Source organism: Ambystoma mexicanum, chromosome 10 (assembly GCF_040938575.1).
Source record: "Ambystoma mexicanum isolate Mex_15411 chromosome 10, UKY_AmexF1_1, whole genome shotgun sequence".
Taxonomy (NCBI): Eukaryota; Metazoa; Chordata; class Amphibia; order Caudata; family Ambystomatidae; genus Ambystoma; species Ambystoma mexicanum.
Genome location: NC_090932.1, coordinates 1,027,774,977 through 1,027,797,945, shown reverse-complemented (window position 1 = coordinate 1,027,797,945; position 22,969 = coordinate 1,027,774,977). Strand labels below are relative to the sequence as shown.

The 22,969-nt window shown below is 44.3% G+C and overlaps 1 protein-coding gene across 1 annotated transcript in view; it reads right to left on the bottom strand.

Annotated features, from left to right (window-relative positions):
• Positions 1-22,969, bottom strand: part of LOC138492969 (cytochrome P450 2J4-like) — a 291,460-nt gene that overhangs the window by 173,437 nt on the left and 95,054 nt on the right. Inside the window, exon 4 of the mRNA XM_069620246.1 lies at positions 500-649. Within this exon, the coding sequence (XP_069476347.1) occupies positions 500-649 (150 nt within the window). The remainder of the gene's footprint in view (positions 1-499; positions 650-22,969) is intronic.

The following is a 22,969-nucleotide window of genomic DNA, read 5'->3' as shown; positions in this document are numbered from 1 at the left end:
GGAGTTGGCACCCTTTCCTGCAGCTTCACATTCTCGCTACGCTGCTTTCCTGTACCTACCCTCCCTACTACGCAATCCTCATGAACAGTGCAGGAGACTTGCACCACAAATCTGTGATGCCTCTTCACTGATGCACTTAAGGGCTCCCCCAAAACATCCATACACCCCTTAACATGTTTCTCTTAAGATCCCCCTGCTCCTCTCAAATGTGATCTCTGACCCCCTCCTCCAATAGGAGGACATGCCTCCCCCACACCTGCCACTTGTAAACTAGCATCAAGCCCCCACACTCCTGAGTCTTCATCAAGTCATTGCTACCTGAGCTATCATCAAATGTAACCTGGCTCCCAGTTCCCCAGTTGCTGTATTAAGTCATGTATTTACTATCTGGTCCATCCCCATCCTTGAGCGGACATTAAGCTCCTTAATGCAGCACCTGGTGACAACCAGGTTTTTCCTATACACTACAAAAATCAAAATAACATCTCAAGTAGCTTACCTTTCTCTTCCCGAAGGTACTGCAACAGATGGTTGGCCTCATCCTGGATACGCACTTCTAGGCCTTTTGTCCCCAGACCAAGTTTTCTTAACGTCATAAGTCCGAACCGTTGCTGCTGCCTCCAAACATGACCATTGGAGAAAATAATTCCTGAAGGAAATAGGGACAGGTGAAACAAAAACTCCCAAAATCCTCTGGAGAGGTGCCTTCCAAATCCTAGACATGTCATTTCCATCCCACTTTACAAGACACACCAACCAATGGCCTTATTCCAAGTTTGCCGATATCCTGGTGGTAAATCTGTCAGGATACCGGTAAACGGACCTACCATTTCTGCCACCTGATATCTCAGTATTATCGGCATAAAACGGGGTGGAAATATCAGTAAATCTCTAAATATTTCGGTAAATATCGGTAAATCCCCATTCCATGGAATCCCATAGGACACCATGGGGGATTTGCTGGTATTTTTGGGACCAGTATTAGCAGCTGTTTTATGCCGGTGGGGGCCCAAGTTACCTCCAGCTTGTGGCTGGAGGTAAGTCAGGTTACCCTGCCGATCTGGTAAAGTGCTGGCAGTATACGTAAATACCGGCAGGGTCATAATGACCCCCAATATTCCAACTCCTCCTCCAATATCTTGCCTTAGAATACACATTTGGATGGTTCACGCTCCCATCCCCAATGTATGCCATACTTCAATTTACTTTAAAAAAAAAATAGGCTGCACATATGGATTTAGGTAGGTATGTATCCCTGAGTTGCAATGAGAAATTGAAACTTATACACAAAATGTTTGTAGCTTAGTCTGAAGTGTCCTGGTTAATACAGCAAATGATTTGTTCTCCCTTAGTAGCTAATCTTTAGTATGATACTTAGTCCTTAGTAGGATCCTTTTAATAACCATGAACAATCTTAGATGGAAGTTTAGGTTGATTGCAAGAATACTCAATTGGAATAAGAATATTAAAACTTGATAACACTGAAAAGACAGTGTTCTACTTTTTTTAATTTAAAAACAAATTTGTTTTTTAGTGCACAGCACCTTTACAAATTAAAATAAATAATTACATCCAATTTTATACATTACGCAAACAATATTTAACAATGCAAAACTCATACATAGGGGAAGATTCATGCAATTTTGTATAAAATACAATATATAGCTAATCTGGCAATTCTTACGACATAATAAAAACTCTTTACAACTACGTGCAGTTTCTAATGTGAAAAATGAGACAAAGTATGACCATGAAGCAGAGTGTGACCATGAAACTGAAGAGCTACTTATCTAACAGTGTGATTTCCATTCTTTCCAATTCTTTCACTATGAGGTTTATCAGCCTTACAGTTGCTAAGACTGATGTGGTAGTTGTTCCCCACATGCACTTCAACCAGATGCAATTTCTTGCAAATACTGTATTTGCTTTTGGGAATTCTTTCATGTATTTACATCGTGCTGTTTTGAAAAAAGAACAGAAAATGGCAAGATGTTTTAAAGATTCTTCCGAAACATTACAGAATCTACAAGAGTCCTCAAAGGACTCGTCCTCACTCCTATCCCAGTACTTGGTCCTTACTTTTGTGTGCAACAAGTCTAATCTAAATAACATAAAAGATCTTCGCACCTCTTTACTAGGACAAAGGGTTAAGTATGGCATTCGTGGCAATTGTTTTTGGAAACATTTTGTATATTCAGCTAAGGACGAATAAGAATGAAGCTTGTTTTCACATTCTGCCCAGTCGTTTTCGAATAGTTTTTTTTTAACCTTATTCATGAACATTTGAAGATCACTAGGGGACATATTGATCTTTTCTAGTAAATTGTCCATTCTCTCTTTATATAATGCAACAGATTTAGGCTTTTTTTACAGTGAGCATCTTGTTGAATTCTACGTAGACTGAGTTGTTTGGCGGGAACAACATTTTTGAATAATTTATAAGGAGCCGCCACTTATAACGTGCTGATAGCAAGTTCAAACCTAATTCGTGCCTTAACACACTATTTGGAAGATATACAGGCAACCCCAAAGTATATTGCCAAATAGAGCCTTGCATTTGATCCAAGAGAGGGCCAGGATCTCCCAGGTAGGGCTCCACGCCGTATAATAGAATGGCTTCTACTTTTTTCCCATAAAGTTCAAAAAGAGGCAGAAGTGAAAAACTGCAAAATTTGTGAAATATTAATTTAATTTGACCTCTCAAGGGCAACAATTTCGCCAATAATAATTCCTTCAATCTTTTATGTGATATGTTGTTTGTCACCGAAAAGCCTAGATATGCTAGGTTTTTCACGCTGGAAATGGGGATAGAGTCAATCTCCCAAGTGAAGTGGCGCACTTGTTTTCTATTGCAAAATGTTGGATTTGTACGGGTTAACTGTGAGGTTATGTTCTTGACAATACAGTAGGAAGCTTTCAAGTTTCATTTGAAGTCCCGCTTGTGTTTTTGTCAAAAAGAAGAACATCGTCGGCATAGGCTAGCCAAGAGAGGTTCAGCAAACCTAGCCGGGCTGCAAATGATTTCTCTTCGTTCCAGATGTTATCTAGGTCAGCCATATACAGATTGAACAATTTGGCTGCCAGATTGCAGCTCTGTTTAAACCCTATCCAGCAAGGGATAGCTTCGTTCAAGGTACCTTCACGGTTTATTCGGACTTTGAAGTTGGTATTGGAGTGAAGCATAGCGACCAAAGTGATCAGATAAGGGGGAAAATTGAATTTACGCATTTTCTGCCACAAAATGCCTCTGTTTACGCTGTTGAAGGCAGATTTGAGGTCTAGCGAGGCTACGAACAGTGGACATCTATCTGGAAGATTAGCATCCGCAATCAAATGCTCCAATATGCAGGCGTTGAGAGGGGTTCCCATAGCTTTTCTGAAGCCCACTTGTGCTTTACTTAGGCACTCGTTGTTACGTTTAAAAATGTTTACATCTTGTAAAATAAGAGATGCAAATATTTTTGCAGCCACATCTATAAGGGCTATGGGTCTAAAGTGGTTCAGATTGTTGAAAGGATCTTTTTTATGTAAGGGGATTATTATGGAAGTGAGACAGGATGATGGTATTAGTTTCACTCGAAAGATTTCCTGAAATATGTCCAACAAAATGGTGGACCAGAATTCAGGGTCATCTTTAATAACACATGGAGGAAGACCATCAGGCCCTGCACATTTCGAACCTTTTAATTTAGAAATTGCTATCAACATTTCAGTTAACCCCCAAGGACAAGTATTAGGTATATTATTGTAACATGATCTCTCTACAATATTCACAAACGCTACAGGCATCGCAAATTTATTAAGAAAGAAGGAAGTCCATGTTGTGCCATCAATTGCAGATTCAAGTTCCAAATTTTGAACTTTATCTGTAGATCTAATGTAATGTAGATCTAATGAACTTCCAAATATCTTTAGTTTTGCGCTTACATAAGGAACAAACTAACTCCTGATTACATTTTAGAGCAAATAAAGCCGAGTTGTGCGCATGTCATTCTTATACTTTAACATGATTTTTTTTTTTATATTGATGGATGAGATTGACTTCCTTGCATTTCTTAGCTTGTGATTTTTTTTTGTTTAATAGTATACAACTCGTGTGACACTGGAAGTACAGACTTTAAATGATGGTCTTGCTCTTTCTGTAAAGCGGCCATTGCTTATAGATAAAACGCAATTATCTTCATATTCCATTTTAACATACATTGAGTATCCAGAACAGAAAGTGAGTTACTCTTCCATAAATCCCTATTAACAAGGAAAGAAAGCTTTCTGCAAGTGGATTTGTTCCAGTTAATCGCAAGCCTGCGTCTCTCGACCTGGAGTAGGGAGAGACAAGAGTCCTGTTGCATCATTTTGAATTGCCCTGTCATTTCCGTTACCAACATTAAATGATCACACAGAAATGGATATACGGTAATAATAGGGATAAGGACTCCTGATAGGAACTTGGATGCAAAAATGTGATCAATCCATGAATGGAGATGTCCTCTTTTCCAAGTAAAACCCTCATGTTTGATGTCAGATTGACTCAGATGAACATCCCAACTTTTTAAGAAGTTCCTCCAAACATTTCCTTTTTGTCTACACACATGATGATAATTTGAGGCTTGGGCTTTTACAGTGCTATCATCCCTAAAGGAGGAGTTGAAATCGCCTCCTATCAGTATTTCAGCATGTGGAGCACGCTTAAAGGCCTCTAGAAAGACACTGTCAAGGGCTTCACATGCTGAGTGTACTGCCAGGCTATTAGGATTCCAATATAGGGAAACCAAAAACAAGTTCATGTCATAAAGTGAGTCCAGGTTTAGGTCAACTAGCAGGTATAAATCCTCTTCATATATGTGGTTAATCGTGAATATTTAATTATTATTAATAAGTATGGCCAAACCCCCAGCAGGGCTACCTCCAATACCTCTAACCTTGTAGTGAATATAAGAAGCGAACCCATCTAATTGCATATTCACAAGAGACATGGTTTCTTGTAATAAGAAAATGTGAGAGAGAGAGTCTGAATATGTCTTCAACAACCATTTCTTTAAGTTATTAAAACAACAACAGTTCCATGAAATGATTTTAAGCTCATGTAATTATGAGGTTGTTTTTTGAGGAATAATGGTAGCAGCTGCTTTAATTAGAGGTTCTAATCATGTCAGGCCATTTAAGGCCGTCGTAAGAGAAGCTAGTTGTTCCCTCAGATTTTCTGATTGGTCATTGTTTGCTGAAGCATGCTGCCAGTTGTGTTCTGCAGTTGTGACCACAGGGGGTTGATATTCCAAAAAAGCCATGGCATCTTCTGTTGTAGCAAATACTTGCATGTCAAGACCCAGCATACTTAGATTGTTTTTATGTTCCCACACTAATTTTGCAATTATTGGCGAGAGCATTTTAGAGACCATGCAGTTATTATTTAGATTAGGTAGACGTACCCATTCGATATCATTTGTGACAAGGCTGCGTAGGGAGGGTATTTTATAGAGAGCATTTATTAGGAACGATCAATTAATACGTGCCATTCCATTTATGTTAGGATCACCTTTCCACCCAATTATGTTTTTCATTTCTATGGGAATGGTATGAAAGGATAGATGTTCGTTGTCATGTAGGGCTGTGGGGTTACCCACGTCGCCCTCAACAACCATTTTATCCTCCCCTATCTGCTTTTACTTATCATGGATTTAGACAACTCCTTTTTCCCTTCTGCCACAGTTACACATTCTTTTGAAGGTTCACAAGTGGGTACAATAGGAGCCGTACATCACGTTGCTGTAGGACACATCACAGAAGGCGCGAGACATGCCACCTCATCAATATGGACCGGCTCAATAGTACTAAAGTCTGAGTGAAATTTCAGGGAGCATTTTTGTTGTTTCATACCTTCTTAATCCGGGCATGTCTGACTATGTGTAGAGATTTTTTGAGATTTTTCTATACATGAGGGTTTCGCTGCTTTTTACCCTTTTGGTAACAGAGACCCCTACTGTGTGCTTATCCCCTCTCACAGATGAATCAGTTTTCTTCATCGTGATTTCAGAAAAGTACGCAATCATATTTGGCTGTAAAATTAAAAACCCTCTGCATTGTCCACAAGGCTTTCTGGGGCCTGGGTCCAACATACCTTCAGCTATCCCTCTGCAAATACCTCCCATCTCGAGCACTCCGCTCCTCTACCTCTAACTCCCTCAGGGTCAGTCGTTTCTCAAAGAAACAAGCTGGGGGTAGATCTCTGTCTTTGGCTGGGGCCTCCCTCTGGAACAGCCTCCCTGCCACTCTAAAACTTGAGGAGAACCATCTCCGGTTCCGGAAGCACCTCAATACCTTCCTCTTTGCTTCTGCCTTTGCCCCCCTCTCCCCTGCTGATTCTACTCTCCCTTGGCACCATGCACCTGGCCACCCTCTTTCCTCCGGGCCCAGGTACCTGCTCCTCTTGCCACCCGCACGCACTGCTTCCAGGCCACCCCTTGCACTGGGGTCTGTATCTGTACCCATACAGCCCCCGCCCCCTTGGTTTTGTTCTTCCTGCACTTATCAGACCTACCCAGCCTGTTGCCTTAAACCCAGCACTTCCACTTGCTGGCTGCACTCCCTCTGTTTGTTGCCTTTTTATTTATTAATTTATTTATTATTATTTATGGGTTTTTTTCCTCCTTGCTCCGTACTCTCCTTTTGTTTCCGCCGCCCATGCAATTCTCCCTCTCACCCTCTACCATGCACTTGCGCATTCTCAATGTCACTGGGCCTAGTAAGATCGTTGTTTTTATTTCTCCTCTGTTCCCCTTCCCTTGCCTTGTCGCGCTCTGAAACACTTGTGTATGAGCGCGATAGAAATAAAATATCAATTTCAATTTCAATGTATCATGTTAGAATCTTTGAAGCTTGTCACATCCCCGGCTGTAATGTCACTCTCCATGTTTTAGTAACCTCATCTTTGATGTGATCATCTGGCCAATTTTTTGCGCCTGTAATCTGTTCTGTACCTTTGCACTTTTTGGAGAGAGATTTAATCTGAAGAGCCCTTTTGCTTTTTTCATCTAGTTGGCTTAAATCAAGGACTTGTTCATAAGCGATTAATTTAGAAGACTGTTTCTCTTTGCTTTTTTGATTCATGCTCATGACAGAAAGATCTATGTTTTTATCCTTAGGCCTAGCCTCTGCACCACTCTCTCCTTTTCTGGCTTTATGCCTTCTTTTTAGTGCTCTCTGGTAGTTTTTTTTAGCTCTTCTAGACAGGTGGTAGAAGCTCTCTCTAGACTCAGCTTCGTTTTGTTGCTCTTTAGATGGTGCCTCAGACTCTGAAATATGTTCTATAATATCAAGAAGTACTGATGGACTATCAGGCGAGTCAACTTGTGGGTCTTTCTTAGTGTCTGTTCTTTCTAAAGGTGGAGGTGCTTCCTTTTGACATATCTTGGGTCGCAACTTGAAAAGGATATGTTCAACCTGGAGCAAACAATCATGTTGCAATTTTTCAACTTCAAGGTAGTCAATGGTTTCACAAATGGGAGGTTCCTTGAAAGGGTCTACTTGTAACTGCATAACTTGAGCAAATGAAGTGGGCTTTCCATTTAAGAGTAACGATTCATCTAGAGTTTGTGTACTCTTGTGGCTTATTGTCAGAACATTATCAACTTTAGGTAGAGCATTTTTCACTAACAAGGCAGCTCTTTGAGGGCAATCTACGTGAAATGTATGACATGCCTCTTGAGCCAGCATAAATCCTTCCGTTTTGCTAACTTCTCAGTATTGACAACAATACTATTTTTTATCTCTTTTAGTAGTAGATGAGAAAATTCATGGCCCCGGTCAAGGAGATTCATAATTCTTGTGATGACTGGAAAATCTTGCATCTCCTTTTCTAGGTGCCCCGAATAATTTTCTTCAGGGGCTGATAGATGTTCTGGTGAATGCGAGAAGTTAAATACCGGAGCCGAGGTACTTATATTGCAGCGGTCAGAGTTAAGGGAAAATGGGTTTATTCCTTTCTCGGCCTCAGCAGTGGGCGAGCTGGTTGAGAGAAAGGTGGGTTTGGAGAATTGTGCTTCATATTGGGAAGAGTTGAGCCCATTTCTTCCAAGCTCTTTCATGTTAGGCTTATGGAAGTGCACATGTTCAGGAAAGTTTCCCCCTGTCGCAACGGGCGTGTATGGACCTAGTGAAAGGCGGATGCATTTATCCAGGTCTGCCATAATTACAGGGGCCAACATTGAAATATCTGCAAGTGGGATTAACTTATTTTCATACATATCAACTGCCACTATGTGCTTGCTCCTTCTTTACACTTACGTTTGCAGCAAAAGGGTCAGCTGTGATATCCTCATTTGCTACTTTTATGGAACACAGCGCTTTCGGCTCAGTCATTTTAGCGTCCATATTTATGTCCTCACTTTTGTCTTTAGGATTAACGACTTCCTCAGGTGGATCAGACATAGACATAAAAGAGCACTCCCATTTAGGGATACCCCTGCACTATTTTTTTTTTTTTTAATGGGGCTCACAGATACCTGGGATTTCCCATGATTTTCTTTTATTTTTTTCCCATTCCGTAGAACAGTTTCCATGATTATCCAAAATGTGAAAAGGCAATCTCAAGAAGTGAAAAAAAAAGAAGAACAAAGGAAGGGCTTCCTTAAGAAAGGCGCTATAATTCTTGTGAGTTACACAGCAAGAAAAAATGAGCAATGGTACCTTTCCTCTTTTTTAAAATTCACAATAGCACGAAGACCACCGCCCGCCTCCCGGCGCCTGCCGCACAGCCAAACAGCTCAACAGCTACTTGAGATGATACTTGATGCGTGAGCGATGCGCAAACCCCACAGTATTTGTAAAAGATGACACACTCTGTGAGGCAGGCAGGAGGCGGGGGGTGGGCGAGCAAACCTAAAGTAAAAGAGGAGACTTTAGTGAGTATATAAGCAAAATGGCGGAGTCCACAACAATGCGAGAACAAGTCTGACGTTCTTTGGAGAGAATGCGGTAGGACTGTGATTATGAACTAGATTGAACTAGATAGGACTCATTGCGAAACAATACGAAACAGTGCGAAACAATGCACAAAGAAAGAAGAAAAAAGAAAAAAAAATAGAAATTGTCGCACAAAGACACAATAAAATAGAAAATGTTGCACAGTCCGTGTTGCGAGGTACTTTATGATTCCTCTTACCGACGGGAGTTAACACACAATAGTCCTTAAATAGACACAGTGCAGGCAGTCCTGGCTTCAAAGTAGCAGAGTGGCAGCTCCTTTAGCTCAACAGCTACTTGAGATGCTACTTGAGGCACGCGCGCAATGCGCGAACCCCACAGTATTTGTGAAAGATGACGCACTCTGGGAGGCAGGCAGGAGGCGGGCAGTGGGCGGAGCAAACGGACGGGAGTCAACACAATAGTCCTTAAATAGACACAGTGCAGGCAGTCCTGGGTTCAAAGTAGCAGAGTGGCAGCTCCTTAAGCTCCACAGCTACTTGAGATGCTACTTGATGCACAGTGTTCTACTACCAGCCAGTGGCAGAAAAGGCTCTCTATATTAAAGAATAAGATATTAGAAAATGTGAGGAATTAATAAACAAGAATTCTAAACAATCTCTCACTGCCCATCTTCATCCCATATCTGCCTTTGAATGCGGCTTCAGATAAACCCTCAAGAACATTCATTGCAACCGAACTGCAGCCCTGGATTAACTCTACCGAATTGTTCAAATCCAAACCCTTATTCATATTCTTAAAACTGTACAAGCTCCTAGTCTTTATGGCCTTTGTAAAAATGTGGTGAAAGCGTATCCTGATTTTTGGGCACAGATATGATATCTTTTATGTAATGCCATAGCTCTAACAGGAGAGGTACCACAGTCTTGGTGGGAGAGCATACCTATCTTCAATCTCAAAAAGGGATTTAAAGAAGATTGTGATGAATTGGTTGGAGTCATCACTGATTTCCCGGTGGTGACCTCCTCCCATGTGGCCAGGGGATGGCAGCCGTTACCTGATCCTGAACCTGGAGTTGGCTATATGAGGGAGGATCAGATGGGAGGAGACAACTACTGGGAAGAGGTGGTGACTCCATCAGACGAGATGCAGTATTTTTCCCTTTGCCCTGAGAAAGACCCAATAATACCCACATTTGTAATGGCTTATTTGTCACCTAATGGTTCCCCCTCATAGTAAAAGTCAGAGGACGTTTCCACTAAATCATTCTAGACAAACCCCCATGTATAATTCAAACACTCACAACTCACACATAATATCTTCTGTTTCTGATATGCCTTCATGTAAACATTTTAAACAACAACTTCCAAGAAATCCAGTAAAATCTACGGACTTCAACTCCCATAAATCCTCAGGTACTGAGACGAGGAGGAGGAGAAAAGAGTTTATGCTAACCAAAAGAAGCACAAAATGTAACATGCAGACTAGTTGCTTTACTGCATCAAAAGTATGTGGAACATTTCAAAATGTCATCTGTACTGGTGAAAAGAGCAACGCAGAAGAAAGTAGTGCATCAGAAGATGTACATATCCCAACAGCGGCTCGCGAACGTGAGACACACATACCAGTGTGGCAAGAATGGAGGAGAGGCGCAGCAGGCACACCTGAAAGACCGTGGAAGCAGTGGGACGAACAGAGGAGCTCCTGGAAGTACAGTTGTGCAGGGAGGCAGCCCTCTCCGGTCGAGGACATGGAGAAAGCCAGCAAGTAACTACAGAGCCACAGGAAATGCTGAGGGAACGTCCACACAGTGTGAGAAGCCGAACCAGTGAGGAAGCTTCAACGCTGATGTCTGCCAAGATTCGGGGATGCTGAGAATGACTGGTGATTCTACTCAAAGCCATTGGGGACCCCGGGGCGTAGGGGCATGCGTGCAAACGAGTGAATGAACAGTATGAGATTGCTAATACGGACAATATTCAAAAGTGGTTTGAATGCAGACAAAACCCAAAACCAATTAAATGCTCAAAAAGATGAATATTTGAATGCAGACAAGTCAAAGTGCAGCAACAAGCCCCATGCAAGTACAGATGCATGAGATGCCAATGTGGGGGAAAAACTGAAGCACGTGTTACCATAAGAAAATATACCAAGCACCTCACGGTATATGCTATTATGTTATAGGGAAAAGCCCATAGAAGGATTCCTGGTAGAAGAGTCTACCAGGCAATTTGCCAAAGTTGTATAACGATTCTAACATTGTGGGAAGATACCTTGCAGGAGAGTATACTAGGGGATATGAAAACCCCAAAGAGGATTCCTGGCATAGAAGTATACCAGGCAGTCCTCCAAAGTTATATAAAGATTCTGACATTGTGGGAACATACCTGGCAGGGGAGTATACCAGGTGATCTGAAAAGCCCATAGAAGGATTCCTGGCAGAGGAGTATACCAGGCAATCCGCAAAAGTTACAAGTAGAGTAAAGGAAAGACTGTTATGTAAGTTATTATCTGCAAAAGAACTTTGTGAGTCTAGCAAAAATTCAAAGAAACTGCTGGTTTAAGAAACACAAGAAAGACCGCTTTGGAATGTATTGTTTGATTAATAAGTTTGTGAAGCCAGTGAAGACACAAAGGAACTGTTGGATAACAAAACACTTTTGCCATCCTACCTAAAAAACCAGGGCAAGGGAACAACCCTCTGGATCCGGGGGTTATTCCTTGGAGAACACTTTTTGTTGAAATCATTCTTATAATTTTGGTTGTGAACACTTCTACAAACATCAAGTCAGAGACATTTCCTTGCACCCTTTGTTGTTTTGTTTCTAATGTGAGGGTCAGCTTAGGGCGTTTTGGACAAAATGACGGCTTTTAAGTTATTGACTACTTAACAAAAACTGACCCTTAGTTCCAGTTTTCTAGGTAGGGAAATACCGACTTAATAAGGCTAGAGAGGTGTTTTCCTAACCCATTTTTGTTTAATAAAATGTCTGACTTTGAGAATACCACCACTTTGGGCCTGGCTCTCATTTCTGACTCCTCACAAGATGCACAAATCCACAGGCCTGTTGCCCTTCTGGATACTTCAGGTAGGGTCTTTGACAAAATATTGCTTTCAGGGTTGAAAACTTAGGCATATACCAGTGGCATAGTTTCAAGTAACCAAACGGGATTCCGGTCAGGAATATCTACCTTTCATAATTGCTTACCGCTTCGGCTTTTGGGCCTACAGGATTTAACGAAAGGGGCCACACCTATCTACGTGGCCTACTTGGATTACAGTTTAATAGAGTGGATTGCAATTGCCTATGGGTTAAGCCAAGAAACTGGGGTATTGATCCACGTCTGCTCATGATTATGATGCTGTAATTATAATGGCTCATTTATAACACGCTTAGTACCAACAAGTGGTTTCTAAGCACAGGGTCAGTATTTAAATCTATGTTGCGCTGCATTGTCTTGCTCCCAAGACAAACGTGTTGCCCCTGAGCTATGCTTCCTCCCCACACGACAACACCACAGTGAGGGTGCACCCGGATGCTAGGAGGAGCAATGACTATGGCATTGCATAGCAGATATGGACCCAAGCAGGGTTATGTACTTGAGGCATTTTTGTATAGTCTATCTATGGCTGGTATGGAGCAGTAAAAAGGACAATTCTGGTAGGCGATTTATGTTTCTCTATTTCTCCTTTTCAATAGGACCCCACAGAAATAACTCTGTCTTCCTTCCAAAACAGCTGCAAATGTTTCTTCTCCAAACTTCCATAACACTCTGACCTTCCACATTCTAGATTCCAATTCCAACATATACAGTCCAACATTCAAACACTACGCATTCCAGTCTAAGAACATGACACATCCTCCTTCCTAAAGGAAGAAAGAAAAGAAGAAAAAAAATAATAATAAAATAATCTACTTTTTAACACTGACATATTCCTGTAACCTGTTTGGTATCCTCTGCACTCTCTCACTCCTTCTCAATCCTTCCTTAGCTCTACATTCCTTACACTCATTAGACACCATGAAACCCCTTCTCCCTCAACAATCTTCCTGCATCTTTATTAACACCACTGGAATTACTGTCCTCAATAGGGTAAACTCAGTGACCCATAGGCTTCTCTCCACTTTTCATACTATCTGATACCAACACACATTCTACAACCCTATTTAAATTCAATACAGTGCCATGTTCTACTCTCACTGCACTTTTAAAACTCTCCACCAACTCTCATAGGTACAGAAAATGTGGACATGCCTTTCTTCCTTCCTCTTCCCCATCTCACTTTCACCATGTCTCCCACTCCAATCTTCTCAAAATATCTTTTTAAATTAAAATTTTTGTCATGGTACTCTTTATTGTTCTTCTGTGTCTCCAACATCTTACTAGCCACACAATTCTCACTTATTTTTCTGATACCCAACTTCTCAATCATTCATGCTGGTGAAAGTTTGCTGTTTGGTTCCCTACCTCTCATCAAATGGAAAGGTGAAACCCCAGTGGCACTGTGTGGTGTCATCCTAATACTCCACAGCAAATCACCTAAGGCCTCCTTCCAATCAATACCATTAGCCAAGACCAACTGCACACACTCTCCAAACACCCTATTCAGCGCTTCGACCATGCCATTCATTTCTGTATGATATACTGATGAAAACTTCCATTCAAAACCTGACTTATCACAGAAATCCTTGATCTCCTTTACCTTAAATTGTGGGCCATTATCAATGATCACAACCACAGGCTTACCTTACCTCCTAAATATCTTCTCCAAAAATAAAATGACCTTTCTAAAAGTCACCCTGTCCACAACCGCCACTTCTGGCCAACGAGAATACCTGTCCATCAATACTAGTAAAAATCTACTTCCACAGCCGAGTCCTTTAAAAGGACCCAGAATGTCGATACCCAGCTCCATCCATGGTCCTTTCGGTACAGGAATCGGAGTAAACGGAAGAGCTTCTGTCACCATATTTTCGTCACAGTTCGCACAAGGCATACACACATGCAGTATCCTCTCAATGTGAACATCCATTGCTGGCCACCAGAATCCTTACCTCACTTTCCTCTTGGTGATCCCTAATGACCTTCATGTGCCAAATTAACTAAATGCACTCTGACCTTCTCATGTGGTATCACCATAGACCATCTGATCACCCAAAAATGTTCAATGGGTGGTTGGTTGCACACTTGTGGGATATCTCAAGTGGTTCCACGATGCCTTTGAGTAGCTAATGCTAGTAGTCTGGGACAGCAGATAATGGTTGCACACTGGTTGGATATCTCAAGTGGGTCCACGCCACCTTCTAGTAGCTAATGCTAGTCTGAAACAGCAGAGGTTGTTTACACACGGGTGGGATATCTTAAGTGGTCCCACGCCACCTTCTAGTAGTTAATGCTAGTTCAAGACAACAGAGGCTGGTTACACACGGGTGGGAAAGCTCAAGTGGTTGCATGTCACCTTTGAGTAGCTAATGCTCGTCCGATACAGCAGAGGTTGGTTGCAAATGGGTGGGATATCTGAAGTGGTTGCACACCACCTTTGAGTAGCTAATGCTAGCCTGAGACAGCAGAGGCTGGTTACACATGGGTGGGATATTTCAAGTGGTCCCATGTCACCTTCGGGTATCCAATGCTAGCCTAAAACAGCAGAGGGTGGCTGCACATGGGTGGGATATCTGAAATGGTTCCACATCACCTTCGAGTAGCTAATGCTACTCCGAGACAGAAAAGGTTGGTTACACACAGGTGAGATATCTGAAGTGGTTCCATATCGCCTTTGAGTAGCTAATGCTAGTCTGATACAGCAGAGGTTGGTTTCACACTGGTAGGATATCTCAAGTGGTTCCACGTCACCTTCGAGTAGCTAATGCTAGTCTGAGACAGCAGCGGTTGGTTAAACACGGGTAGGATATCTCAAGTGGTTGCACGTCACCTTCGAGTAGTTCGAGACAGCAGAGGTTGGTTACACACCAGTGGGATTTCTCAAGTCGTTCCATGTCACTTTCGAGTAACTAATGCTAATCAGCGACAGCAGAGGTTGGTGGCACAGGGGTGGGATATCTCAATTGGTTCCACATCACCTTGGAATAGCTAATGCTGGTCTGAGACAGCAGAGGTTGGTTACACTCGTGTGGGATATTTCAAGGTGTTCCACGTCACCTTTGAGTAGCAACTGCTAGTCTGCGACAGCAGCGGATGGTTGCACACTGGTGGCATATCTCAAGTGGTTCCGCATCACCTTCCAGTATCCAATGCTAGTCTGAGACAGCGGCGGTTGGTTACACACAGGTGGGATATCTCAATGGTTCCACATCACCTTCAAGTAGCTAATGCTAGTTGGAGACAGCAGAGGTTGGCTGCACACTGGTGGGATGTCTCAAGTGCTTGAACATCACCTTCGAGTAGCTAATTCCAGTCCGAGACAGCAGAGGTTGGTTACAGACTGGTGGGATAACTCAAATGGTTCCATGTCGCCTTTGAATAGCTAATGCTAGTCCAAGACAGCAGAGGTTGGTTGAACCCAGGTGGGATATCTCAAGTAGTTCCACATCACCTTCGAGTAGCTAATGCCAGGCTGAGACAGCAGAGGCTGGTTAAACACAGGTAAGATATCTCAAGTGGTTCCACGTCACCTTCGAGTAGTCTGAGACAGCAGAGGTTGGTTACACACCAGTGGGATTTCTCAAGTGGTTCCATGTCACATTTGAGTAGCTAATGCTAGTCCAAGACAGCAGGGGTTGGTTGAACCCGGGTGGGATGTCTCAAGTGGTTCCACAATACCTTCGAGTAGCTAATGCCAGTCTGAGCCATCAGAGGCTGGTTAAACACAGGTAAGATATCTCAAGTGGTTCCACGTCACCTTCGAGTAGTCCGAGACAGCAGAGGTTGGTTACACACCAGTGGGATTTCTCAAGTGGTTCCATGTCACGTTTGAGTAGCTAATGCTAGTCCAATACAGCAGATGTTGGGTGAACACAGGTGGGATATCTCAAGTGGTTCCACATCGCCTTTGTGTAGCTAATGCTAGCCCAAGACAGCAGAGGTTGGTTGTACAATGGTGGGATATCTCAAGTGCTTGCACATCGCCTTCGAGTAGCTAATGCTAGTTCAAGACAGCAGAGGTTGGTTATACATGGGTGGGATATCTCAAGTGGTTCCACGTCACCTTCGAGTAGCTATTTCTTGTGCGAGACAGCAGAGGTTGGTTACACACTTGTGGGATATCTCAAGTGGTTCCAGGCCACCTTCGAGTAGCTAATGCTAGTCCAAGACAGCAAAGGCTGGTAATAAATGGGTGGGATATCTCAAGTGGTTCCACGTCACCTTCGAGTACCTATTGCTTGTGCAAGACAGCAGATGTTGGTTTCACACTGGTGGCATATCTCAAGGGGTTCCACGTCACCTTTGAGTAGCTAATGCTAGTCCGAGACAGAAGAGGTTGGTTACACACAGGTGAAATATATCAAGTGGTTACATGTCACCTTCGAGTATCTAATGCTCGTCCGATACAGCAGAGGTTGTTTGCACATGGGTGGAATATCGCAAGTGGTTCCACATCTCTTTCCAGTAGCTAATGCTAGTCTGGGAAAGCAGAGGTTGGTTACACACGTGTGGGATATCTTAAGGGGTTCCACGTCACCTTTGAGTAGCTACTACTAGTCCAAGACAGCAGCGGATGGTTACACACTGGTGGGATATCTCAAGTGGTTCCACGTAACCTTCAAGTATCCAATGCTAGTCTGAGACAGAAAAGGTTGGTTACACACAGGTGAGCTATCTGAAGTGGTTCCATGTCACCTTTGAGTAGCTAATGCTAGTCTGATAAAGCAGAGGTTGGTTGCACACTGGTAGGATATCTCAAGTGGTTCCATGTCACCTTCGAGTAGCTAATGCTAGTCTGAGACAGCAGAGGTTGGTTACACACGGGTGGGATATCTCAAGTGGTTCCACGTCGCCTTCGAGTAGCTAATGCTAGTCTGAGACAGCTGAGGTTGGTTAAACACAGGTAGGATATCTAAAGTGGTTCCACATCGTCTTTGAGATGCTAATGCTAGTCTGAGACAGCAGAGGTTGGTTGTACAATGGTGGGATATCTCAAGTGCTTGCCCATCACCTTTGAGTAGCTAATGCTAACTCAAGACAGCAGAGTTTGGTTACACTTGGGTGGGATATCTCAAGTGGTTCCACGTCACCTTTGAATAACTATTGCTTGTCTGAGACAGCAGAGGTTGGTTACACACTGGTAGAATATCTCAAGTGGTTCCACATTGCCTTCGATTAGCTAATGCTAGTCGGAGACAGCAGAGGTTGGTTTCACATGGGTGAGATATTTCACATGGTTCCACGTCACCTTTGAGTAGCTAATGCTATTTGGAGACAGCAGAGATTGGTTACACACTGATGGGATATCTCAAGTGGTTCCACATTACCTTCAAGAAGCTAATGCTAGTCCGAGACAGCAGCAGTTGGTTAGCCACTGGAGGGATATCTCAAGTGGTTCCACGTCACCTTTCAGTAGCTCATGCTAGCCCGAGACAGCAGAGTCTGGTTAAATACAGGTGGGATATCTCAAGTGGTTGAATGTCACCTTCGAGTAGATAATGCTAGATCGAGACAGCAGAGGTAGGTTGCACACTAGTGGGATAGCTCAAGTGTTTCCACATCGCCCTGAGTTGCTAATGCTAGTGCGACACAGCTGAGGTTTGTTGCAAACTGGTGGGATTTCTCAAGAAGTTCCACGTCACCTTCGAGTAACAAATGCTAGTTTGAGACAGCGGAGGTTGATTACACATGGGTGGGATATCTCAAGTGGTTCCACAGCACCTTTGAGTAGCTAATATTAGTCAGAGACAGCAGAGGTTGGTTAAACAAGGGTGGGATATCTCAAGTGGTTCCACGGCACCTTTGAGTAGCTAATGCTAGTCCGAGAGAGCAGAGGGTGGTTAAACACACGTGGGATATCTCAAATGGTTCCATGTCACCTTCATTTAGCTAATGCTGGGAATCTCAAGTGGTTCCACAGTGGCCTTTGAGTAGCTAATGCTAGTCCAAAACAGCAGAGTTTGGTTGCACACGGGTGGGATTTCTCAAGAGGTTCCACGCACCTTCGACTAGATAATGCTAGTCCTAGACAGCAGAGGTTGGTTTGACACTGGTTGGATATCTCATTTGGTTCCACATCAAATTTGAGTAACTATTGCTAGTCTGAGACAGAAGAGGTTGGTTACACACAGGTGGGATATCTCAAGTGGTTCCACATCAACTTCGAGTAGCTAATGCTAGTCCTAAACAGCAGAGGTTGGTTACACACGGGTAGGATATCTCAAGTGGTTCCACGTCACCTTCGAGTAGCTAATTCTCATACAAGACAGCAGAGGTTGGTTGCACATTGGTGGGATATCCCAAGTGGCTCCACGTCGCCTTTGAGTAGCTAATTCTACTCCAAGACAGAAGAGGTTGGTTACACACAGGTGGAATATCTTCAGAGATTCCACGTCACCTTCAAGTAGCTAATGCTAGTCCGAGACAGCAGAGGTTAATTGCACACTGGTAGAAAATCTCAAGTGGTTCTATGTCACCTTCAAGTAGCTAATGCTACTCCGAAAAAGCAGAGGTTGGTTACACACAGGTGGGATATCTCAAGTGCTTCCCGTCACCTTCGACTAGCTAATGCTCATCTGAGACAGCAGAGGTTGGTTCCACGTAGGTGGGATATCTCAAGGGGCTCCACATCACCTTTGAGTAGCTAATGCTAGTCCGAGACAGCAGAGGTTGGATACACACTGGTCGGCTATCTCAAGTGGTTCCACATCACCTCCAAGCAGCGAATACTAATCCGAGACAGCAGAGGTTGTTTACACACTGGTGGGATAGCCCAAGTGGCTCCACGTCGCCTTTGAGTAGCTAATTCTACTCCAAGACAGAAGAGGTTGGTTACACACAGGTGGAATATCTTCAGAGGTTCCACGTCACCTTCAAGTAGCTAATGCTAGTCCGAGACAGCAGAGGTTAGTTGCACACTGGTAGAAAATCTCAAGTGGTTCCACGTCACCTTCGAGTAGCTAATGCTAGTCTGAGACAGCAGAGGTTGGTTACACACGGGTGAGATATCTCAAGTGGTTCCATGTCGCCTTTGAGTAGCTAATGCTAGTCTGAGACAGCAGAGGTTGGTTAAACACAGGTAGGATATCTAAAGTGGTTCCACATCGTCTTTGAGATGCTAATGCTAGTCTGAGACAGCAGAGGTTGGTTGTACAATGGTGGGATATCTCAAGTGCTTGCACATCACCTTTGAGTAGCTAATGCTAACTCAAGACAGCAGAGTTTGGTTACACTTGGGTGGGATATCTCAAGTGGTTCCACGTCACCTTTGAATAACTATTGCTTGTCCGAGACAGCAGAGGTTGGTTACACACTGGTAGAATATCTCAAGTGGTTCCACATTGCCTTCGATTAGCTAATGCTAGTCGGAGACAGCAGAGGTTGGTTTCACATGGGTGAGATATTTCACATGGTTCCACATCACCTTTGAGTAGCTAATGCTATTTGGAGACAGCAGAGATTTGTTACACACTGATGGGATATCTCAAGTGGTTCCACATTACCTTCAAGAAGCTAATGCTAGTCCGAGACAGCAGCAGTTGGTTACCCACTGGAAGGATATCTCAAGTGGTTCCACGTCACCTTTCAGTAGCTTATGCTAGCCCGAGACAGCAGAGTCTGGTTAAATAGAGGTGGGATATCTCAAGTGGTTGAATGTCACCTTCGAGTAGATAATGCTAGATTGAGACAGCAGAGGTAGGTTGCACACTAGTGGGATAGCTCAAGTGTTTCCACATCGCCCTGAGTAGCTAATGCTAGTGCGACTGTCATGATCATTGCTTCCAAGGAGCCAGGACCAGCCCAACGTCCTTGGAAGCAAGCCCCTAACCCTAATCCTAGGCACCAGCCGGTCCCCACGGGGACCTTTTGGACCATGTCCTGGCGCCAGTGGCACCAGGCTCATCAGAATCATCGGTCCCGGCACTGGAAGCACCGGGCTCATAATATGTGTGCAGATGCTTGGGTGGACTTACCTGCAGCAGACCATGCTGCTTACTTACCAGCCTCTTAGAAGTCCTCTGTGAACAGGGACTACTTTCTTACCTGGGTGGGGCAAGCTCCACTCCCTGGATTCAGCACTGGAAAGCTTCTGGAACTGGAACTCTTTTCTTACCTAGGCGGGTGTTAAGACGGATTTCTGAACTCTGTCCTGGTGGCGCAGAAGTTCAGAAGGCCAACCTAATTACTTGGAACAGGGTAACCTCTGGACAAGCCAGACCAATCAAGGTAGCGATCGCGGCGGTCAAGACTAGGTCTCAAGAGGGGTGAGGGTGACTGAAAGCCCGCAATGAGCACACAAAGCAAGAGCGCTTACAAACTACTCCAAACAGTTGTTTTATATCAAAAATAGATACACATTTATTATAAGGCCTTGAAACTAATAACTACAGTAAAAGCAGCAATATACAACGATATTAAACCAACACATACACTATCCACCCAATATATATACAGAATACACAGTTTCACAGCATTAGCAGCACGAAATATGTTATCCACCTGCAGGGGAAGGAAAACAGGCAGTGCGAACCAATGCGTGTGATATGTCCGCCTTCTGAGGCCCCTAACTAGATGGTAGTCCAATCCCTACGAAGAGTGGAGCCTAGCGCTCAAAAGTACCTGCACACGCCGGTGCCAATGGGCAGAAGGTGAAGCTCTTCGGAGGACGTTGAACAGCTCTGTAGGGAGCTCTAATGAAGGAGAACACGGTCCGCGACTCTAGCGCAGCCTCCACTGTGAGGCAGAAGCAGGGCGCGAGTACGGACAAGGGGTGCTGTATTTACAGCGGGGAAAAGCAAGGGGCACTGCAGGAGGGCGACCAGATCCTAGCTAATCTACTCACCGGTCCCCGAAGCAAGCAGGCCCGAGCTTCTCCTCGATAGATACAGCTTCTGGCAGGTTCTGAAGAGCAGGGAGCGTCTCGTCGTCGTGCAGAGTAAAAAGACGTCCCGATCGAAGAAACAAGCACAGTTTTGTCGCCACAGCAGGGCAACGGAACGGCCGGGTGTATTCAAGCCAAACGAGCACTGCTCACCTCTAGCTTAGGACTGCTAAGCAAACGAAGCGTGTGAGCATGCCCCGGACTCAGAATACCACCCAACCTGTCGGCGATTACAGAGCAGGCCTCCTTAGTAAGCTGGTCAGTCAACTGGATGGCCCAGAGACACTTCCGAAGGCTTACAGCAGGAGTTGATGAAGGTGCCGGGAATAGCTGGTCCTGCTATTCCAATAGGTCGAAGCGCCAGTACAGGCCTTCTTGTTCGATCTTAGGTGGAAAGGGCTTCACCGGACGACAGCAATGAGGAGCAGAAGTTCTTCAGGGGGTCACCAGCGATTCCTCGGTCCAGCCTCGTGTTCGCAGGATACTTGGCTCCTGTATCCCTGGGTTCGTAAGAACTCAGGAGATCGACCTGGTAGTGGTGTTTCCAGCTCCCTCTTATCCACGGTTCCCTTCGCGCCAAAACGGAGGGGAGCCAATGGGAGATCCGCTCATCAACACACATACCATACGTGGACCAATCACGGACCACAGTGGTCCCAGGCATTCACACCACCCTAGACTCTCTGGCACCCAGGATGTGTATTGGGACCAGACAGCCCAGCCCACATCCTGGGGGCACTCAAACGACATGTAGAAGCCCGCGAAAGCAACCGTGTTTCGCGGGAAACTACATGCCCAAATAAGGAAGGCCCCGGGTCGCCTGACCTAGGGGAAGGTAAAGGGAGCAAGACGGACAGTGGACTAGACAAAGGAGCCTCGTGGTCCGGCCATTTTGTGTAGCCGGGCCACCCTTTTGTGTTCGCGGCAAAAAGGTGCTCAGAACGGCAAAAGGAGCTCAAAATAAACCAAATGATCGCTGCCACCAGCCCAGTCCCTGAATGACTTGCACCGATCCAAAAACCATCCTATAAGAGTGTCTAGGGTCTGTAGAAGGCTAGAGACCCAAGAGAGCTGTAACTTAGCTTACAGTGCCCTCTTGTGTCGTGTTGCACTAAAATGGCGACACGATAAAAGAAACTACGGGAAACAGCGTTCCCCGGTACTGACTGTCTTAAGGGCATGTCAGTTTCCCCGTAAGAAAGGAGCGAAAGCCCAGAGGAGTACGGCAGAAGGCTGCACTTCTCTGGCAAAGTCAAGAAAACAGGTTGAAAACAATAGCAAAAAGTTTAGGGGTTGCCACATGGAAGGAAAGTTCCCTACAATAACGAAATCTTTCCTAACACTCGCCCCTCCCAGACTATGGACAGGGGGAACTAATCCACCCCTGGATGAGTCTCTTGTTCAGGTCGGTAAAACATTCTGGACAACCCATCAGCATTGCTATGGTGGACACCTGGCCTATGCTCAATAGTGAAGTCGAAGCCTTGTAGACTTATGGACCACCTAAGCAACTTTGGATTCTCCCCCTTCATGTTCCTTAGCCACTTTAACGGCTTATGGTCAGTCTGCACAGTGAAGTGGGTCCCATAGAGGTAGGGCCGCAGCTTCCTTAGGGCCCACACAACAGAGAAACATTCTTTCTCTACCGTGGACCATCTGAGCTCTCTGTCCTTAAGCTGGCGACTAATAAAACCGATAGGGTGTTCCTTACCCTTCTCATCTACTTGTGATAGTACAGCTCCTATCCCAGTGTCAGAGGCATCCGTCTGCACGATAAAAGGTCTTTGATAATCAGGGGCCCTGAGCACAGGGGCCTGGCACAAGGAGTCTTTCAAGCCATTGAAGGCCTTCTCACACTCGTCAGTCCAAGTTACCTTCTTGGGTTTCTTCGGAGTTGTGAGGGCAGTCAGAGGAGCAGCTATGGTGCCATAGTCTGCCATAAAATTGCGGTAATAACCCGTGAGTCCTAAGAAGGCTCTCACTTGGGTTTGTGTAGTGGGGGTAGGCCAGTCTTGTACTGCTTGTACTTTACTGGATAGAGGCTGTCTCCTCCCTCCACCTACT